The sequence below is a fragment of the Triticum aestivum genome, chromosome 6B (genome assembly GCF_018294505.1).
Source record: "Triticum aestivum cultivar Chinese Spring chromosome 6B, IWGSC CS RefSeq v2.1, whole genome shotgun sequence".
NCBI lineage: Eukaryota > Viridiplantae > Streptophyta > Magnoliopsida > Poales > Poaceae > Triticum > Triticum aestivum.
The window spans coordinates 68,157,637-68,164,838 of record NC_057810.1 but is presented as its reverse complement, the minus strand read 5'-3'; the positions used below and the strand labels follow the sequence as shown (position 1 = coordinate 68,164,838).

The 7,202-nt window shown below is 44.6% G+C and overlaps 1 protein-coding gene across 1 annotated transcript; it reads left to right on the top strand.

Annotated features, from left to right (window-relative positions):
- Window positions 1-6,167: 6,167 nt before the first annotated feature.
- Window positions 6,168-6,659, top strand: LOC123138828 (probable acetolactate synthase 2, chloroplastic). The gene has a single exon (XM_044558692.1). It carries the CDS (start codon window positions 6,219-6,221, stop codon window positions 6,657-6,659), a length of 441 nt encoding a protein of 146 aa, XP_044414627.1. The 5' UTR covers window positions 6,168-6,218.
- Window positions 6,660-7,202: the final 543 nt, after the last annotated feature.

Sequence of the window (7,202 nt, the reverse complement as noted above, 5' to 3'; positions counted from 1 at the left end):
TTTCTACCACGTTATCCAAGAGTCAGTACCTTCTTCAGTATATCCCCTGGCTCTTCACTACTGCCTGAAACATGTCCGACAGGAGTTTCCGAATGCGGACATCTAGGAGTAATAGAAGAACCATCAACAAAGATGAATCAATATAGAGACGTCTTTATAAAAGCCAAAGAGCAAGGGGCGGCAGAGTGTACGATCTAACTGAGGCACTGGTAAGACAAAAGTAGCTCAACTCACCGGCTTCTTCAACTGCTTTCAGAAAATAAAAAAAGGTTGCATACTACACGCAGAAAACTAAAAACAACCAACATTCATGAAGAAAATGAAGGTCTCGTCAATTTCGTTGGTCCTCTAGCAGAAGCAGCAAGCCATGGAAGCTGGCTAGTACTTGGGCCGGCAGCATTACATTCATTTGGCTGAAAACCAACAAAAACACTGCTACCATTAGGGAGAATTTTGAGGACCTGAAATGAAACGGATCTTCTATATCTAAATAGCTAGCCCCCAGTAACCTATTTCTCTCAACATGCAAATATGCCAACTCATCATTCAACATGCATGGAGAAAGGCCCGCCACAACATGCAACCATGCATAATAAAAAGACACCTCAACATAAAAACATGCATGAGAATTGAAATTCGATTATGATAGTTATATTATACAATAACCAAACACCACAAATCATATTTATTTTCAGTTTTAGTTCATATTATTACTCTACATATTCATGTTCCATACAACCAATTATCACTGAATATATTGCAAAATACTTCCGCAACAATGTGCGGGTTAACGCGAGGTAGCGGCATTCAGAACTGTAGTTCCTTCCAACCAAACCAGATATCTGCATAGGCACAAACAGAGAACATAACATAGGTCTCGGCTAGTAAAACATCAATACCTTTGTCAACCAAGTCTTGCTCCACATCGACCAAGAATACCATGCCATCCACATAGCTTATCCCGCATCCAAGATCGTTAACCGGTACATGCATCTCATCAACAAACGAAAAAACATGTAAGGCACATAATTGATAGTACAGTAATGAAAGAAACCATGGCCTGGGCAACCTTCCTTCGAACACCTATAAACATTCCTCATATGATAGAACAACCATTTTAGTTTGGCTGCAAACCATCAATTTTAATGTTGGACTTGAACATTTTACCCTACAGGAATCGCCGCCAACACGCATGATGTCATCAGTGAATCATAAATTAAAAAAATAGATGCCCACTCTATCGAACAACGCACCGGATAGGAAAGATCAGCTCCCCGATAGTGTCACTGGCCATGTCACCGACATTGGCTTATTCACATCTTTTCTTAGATACTCCTCTGAGTCCTCTCATATCTGTAAAAAAAGCAACATGATTTAGACATCATCTGCATGTAGAATAACATTGAGCCATATAGCCACCTAATGTAAGTGTCATAGTCACCTGAAGCAAGGGTCTAAAATCTGACGCAATTATTCACATCGAAAATTACACAATGAACTTTGAAATGAGGTTAAGCAATCACAAAAACCGACAGTGTCACTCCACCACGCTATCGTCATTGGCTCATTCGGTTATTTCCTTAGAGCCTCCTCTCATATATGTAAAACATCAATATAATGTAGACATGATCTACCAAAAAAGGGCCATATAGTCACTTCATGCATGAGCCTCCAAAATTTGAGGTAATCATTCACATCCTAAAATACATAATGAACTTTGAAATGAGGTTAAAAAATCACCACAACCAGCTGCAAACAAACGATCATCATCGGCAGCAACTGATTTCTGAAGTAGTTGACGGCAGGTCGGCAGCAAGCGAGCGGCGGCGACGGCAATATTGGGATCGAATTGTTGAGGGATCTCAACCGGTCAAGGCCTAATACAGTCGCCAATTCAAACGACCAGAACATGCAGCGTTTAGGCCATTTAATTTGCTGTGCCTGTTGGGCTTAGGCCATGAGAACTAATCTAATATACACCGGTTGATTCATCCCAAAAATCTATCAGAGGTAAACAGATTACCATTGCATAAATCTATGACAACTAGTACTGAGTTCTACGATAAGTCGATAAGTAGTTAGGGGTGGCCTGGCCCCCGCTTATTGCCCCGTCTTCGCCCTGGCAGCGACACCATATGGCACGCGTCGGAGCTGCTGCCGAAGAGGGAGGCGAAGATCACAAAGCTGAAGCCGATCTGTGTCAGCAGGGCCTCATCATCGGCCTCCCATATGCGTCGGCCTCTGCGGGATCCTGGGTCGGTGGCGAGGGCTTGGTCGTCTCGCCTCCTTGAGCCGCCACCGCCGCTCGCCTCCTTTAGCAGCTATCTGCCGGTGTGTCAGATGCCCGAGTCTCTCATCCAGGGCGTGTTTGGTTGCCAGTGTGAGGTCCAACAAGGCCCACGCGGGAAGTGAACGGGCTGTTTAGTTGCCTGGCTTTATTATTGGGCCTGCATAACAAACTTAAAACATCTCTGGGGATACTAGCTGATATGCAGCCTACCCGTGCTTATCTTCCTACCTCCATTAACCTTCCCTCTAATTCTGTTCTTCCTAGCCCATTCTGATCTACACAACGGTGCTTCGATTCAAGGTAAGCTCTACACAAAAAAGATGCACCTCGATGCTATGGTTTCATTCAGGCGATCGGTTCGTAGTTTCGTCGGCTGTAAGTTCTTAATTTTGTCTTCCCGTTTGAAGCTGTTCTTGACGAATTTTGTCAAATTCGTCGCGCACGATCGATCATTTGAGTTTTCCTTTGACCAGCAGCCCAATCTCGCGGTTCCTCAAAACATTCGTGTTGTAAGTTTTTGGTTTTGACGATCGTAACTTCATCTCCTTTTGAATAGCAGTTTACTGCACCGACGATCCTGACGTGCTTGTGCTGCTGCTGCGGCTGGTGGTGCTGCGGCAGCGCGGCCGCGACGAGGAGCGCCGCGCAGCAGGCGGCGACGGCGAGCAGAGTCGCCGCTGGCGAGGACACGTCGCTCATCTCGGTCTCTCTGTCGTCCTCCTACTGCACTGACGCTGCAATGGCGTGCACACTTTTTTCTTGTGTCCTCTGCCTCCGTGCACACTGCAGTTCGCCGCGCCGCCGACGGGGTCGATCTTCTTGGCCTCCTCTCTCTCGCCCTACTAAACTGGAGTCATTTCCGGCATCGATCATCTCGGCTTCCTCTCTCGTTCACTGCACTGACGAACCATGGCGCGAGCACTGCATTCTCCTCCTCTGTCGACTGTCTTTGCGCGAGCACCGCAACTAGTTCATCGACGGTGTCGCTCGCCGTGCCGCCGACGGGGTCGCTAGTCGACGACTCCATGCTCGTCATGTCGGACACGGCGCCACAGCCACTATCCACCGCAGTCGCCATGGTCCGGCGCACACTGCATTTCTTCCCCCCCCCTCTGCTAGCTCTTAATCCTGTGTGCTAAGTGCAAGTGCTAGCTCTTAATCATACCCCATGCGGGCAACCAAACACCGTGTTCATGTGCCGCTTGGGCTAATGCAGGCAACCAGCGTTGTACCCAAGAAAATGGAGGCCGGGTGCGAAACCAAAAATTGGGCCCTCGTAACCATTGGCAATTAGGAAAATGTAGTTTTATAATATGTGTGTGCCTATATATATATATATATATATATATATATATATATATATATATATATATATATATAATGTTAGTGGTAAATTTTTTGAAAGAGTTACATCTTACCAAGAAGCAATCTAAGTATTCAAAAGTACTATGTTCTTTAGCATAAACGTGCCATCCTTCTATCATTCCTTGAGAAAAAAAATCTTAAATTAGTTCTTCATAAAAAACCTTTTCTAAAAACAGAACATGGAAATAAAATGTGATGAAACAACATGTGATTGATTTTGAAAGCACATCATTGCGCGACGGCGCATGTGGCTTCGGTAGTCTGGATGCAGGGCATGCCCAGTTGGGAGCTAGATCCTTTAACATACAAAGGGAAGTCATGTATGCTACATTAACCTGACTTCCCTTCTCTGTAGGTCCTTGAACAGTGCTCATTTTAATTTTCATGGAAGAGAGCGGGGGCTTGCGTGAGTTTCAGCCGTGTGGAGCAGGGCCTGGCGTAGAGTTAATTCTGCCACAGATTCGGTGGAATTTTTAAATGCGTTGATTAGTACAAGGCCTGATTAACCCAACTAAACCAGCACTAAGTAATAGTTTAAAAAATTGGGGGCCCTCCTGCTTTGGGGGCCCTGTTTGGTCGAACCTTCTGCAGAGGCGTCAGGTACGGGGCTGCAGGCAACCAAACAAAGTGCACTTGGGTATTATCTAATGCCACGCGGGAACACCTATACCACTATGCTGAGTATTTCAGGAACTCGACAAATCTTTACCACACTTAAAACAATGTTTGGATAAATGATTGCCTGTATGACTCATAGGAACCTCGACAAATATTTACTGCACATTATAAAAGTATTTGCAGAAAATGATTGCCAAGCACCAGCCAAACTGAACACGGTAAACCTTTACTGCACATGGAAAAAGTATTTCCAAAAAATGATTCCCGGGTACTCCATTCGTCCTTAAAAGAGTGTACTTCCAACTTTATTGAAAAGTCAAACATTTTTTATGTTTGCCCTTATTTATACAATAATACACCAACATTTATGTCATCAAATTAGTAGCATTAGATTCATGATAAAATATATTTTGATCATATACCTATTTAATTTCACAAACATTGATACATTTTTCTACAAACTTTGTCAAATTTTGAGATAGCTTGACCATTCAACTAAACTGGAAGTACATTTTTTGAACGACGGAGGGCGTACCATGCATAAGGTTCTTGACAAAGGTGCACTCGACGTTACGGAGCCGTCAACACAGACCAGTTGTGCCACGTGGCACCTAATTGTGAGCTCTCGGCAAAGGTCTTTCAGACCGAGCCTTTTTTATTGTGCGGAGTTTATTTAGATTGGCTCTCGACTAACTGGAGTCTCTGGCAAAGTCTTCTCTGTTCTTCGAGTCTGCCACTCGGCAAAACTGGTTGTTTGACATGATCCCGTGGAATAGAACTCGCCAAACACATATTAGAACTCGGCAAAGACTCAATTTTCGCAGTAGTGACACTCATACGACTAGCCACAATGACGAGTAACTTACACTAGCAACATACACATATCCCTAGACTATATTACTATCTTCATAGTGGGTAGTAACCTAAGTGTGGTAACATGTAAAGCTTCATTTATTAGGTTATAGACTCATATTGTATTGAGACATGTGATGTTACAGTAACTAGCTAAGTTACTCAAACTACCTCTCTCCTCATTAACTCATTATCACTTAAACAAATTTGCTAAGTTGGACTCGATATTACTGCTGAAATTACTCCCACTGTGGCCAGTCTACCAGAGCGCTTGTGCACATAGGACATTGCCAAAACTACCACGGTCCGGATCACCAGCCCGATAAATCGTTGATTGGTATTACTTCCTCTGTTCCTAAATATAAGTCTTTTTAGAGATTTATTCTAATGCAGACTATACATGAAACAAAATGAGTGAATCTACATAGTAAAATATGTCTATATAAGTACATCTGTATGTAGTTTTTATTAAAATACTTAAAAAGACTTATATTTAGAAATGGAGGGAGCACTGATCATTGATATTCACCTTGATCACTCCATTATCAGGAGGTGTCCATTTAGCTTTCATCTTCAGAGGCTTGGCTCTGCTTTCTTTTCCTGCCGTGGCAAGTCCACCACATATTGCCCGCTCTTGTTTTTATCTCCAATGTGTCTTGTTCGACACTGGATAAAACGTGATGCTTTTCACTTTGAATTTTTGATAAAGAAAAAAAAAACGTGTGGCTTTTCTCAAATGAACACACGTTTTTCTTTTGACCCGAAACTAACACACGTTGGTTTCCTGGCGTTTGCGGGTACGTTGCCTACCGAAACACTATCGAAGTCTCCAAAATAATCACGTATACGTGGAGCCCATTTTTCCCTTTACAAAACGTGACCCATATCTAGCAATTTAAGAAAAATTGAATTATTTTCCACACATTATATCCCATATATAATACATGCATGTAGATGTGTCCTATAAAAATGAGGGCAAGGAAAGCATCTGCGAGTGTTCCAGTGAGAGCTGTGTTTCTAGCCAAGGAGCGCGGGTGTTTTCCTAAGGATTCTGGCCTTCTTTGCATCTAAATAAGGGTACGCTCTAAACACCATGGCCTCCTCTTCTCCCACCGTCACAACGCTTAGGCGAAATGGCGCAGACATACTCGTGGAGGCCCTCGAGCGCTGTGGAGTTGGCGACGTGTTCGCGTACCCGGGCGGTGCGTCCATGGAGATCCACCAGGAGCTCACGCGCTCGCCCACCATCCGCACCCACCTGCTCCGCCACGAGCAGGGCGAGGCCTTCGCCGCGTCAGGCTACGCGCGCGCTTCCGGCCGGCCCGGCGTCTGCATCGCCACCTCCGGCCCCGGTGCCACCAACCTCGTCACCGCGCTCGCCGATGCGTATCTCGACTCTGTGCTGTTAGACAAACTAGAGTTTGGAACAATGCTCGATGCCCTTGATGGACACGGCTGTCATATATTTATAAGAGGGAATCGTACAAATACAAGTTATGTTACAACACGTATATATACTATATACTTAGTCTAACACCCTCCCTCAATCTTAACTATGTCCTGAAACACTCAGAAGGTTAAGATTGCGTCGACATCCCTCAAAAGAAGGCAAGGGCAAGGGCTTAGTGAAAATATCAGCAAGTTGATCCTTAGAAGAAACAAACTTGATCTGAAGAAGCTTCTGAGCAACACGTTCCCTCATAAAGTGATAGTCAACTTCGATGTGCTTCGTTCGGGCATGAAATACTGGATTGGATGAAAGGTATGTAGCACCGATGTTATCACATCAAAGGACAGGCGGCTGAGTTGGAGAGACCTTCAACTCCCGAAGCAACGACTGCACCCACATGATCTCAGCTGTGGCATTAGCAACCGCTTTGTACTCAGCTTCAGTACTACTCCGGGAAACCGTAGCTTGCTTGCGAGCTTGCCAGGCGATCAAGTTAGGTCCAAAGAATACAACATGTCCCCCCGTGGATCGCCTGTCATCAGGACTACCAGCCCAGTCGGCATCAGAAAATGCGGAGATTAGTCTAGAAGGCGCCGACTGAAGATGAAGACCATATGAACCAGTGTG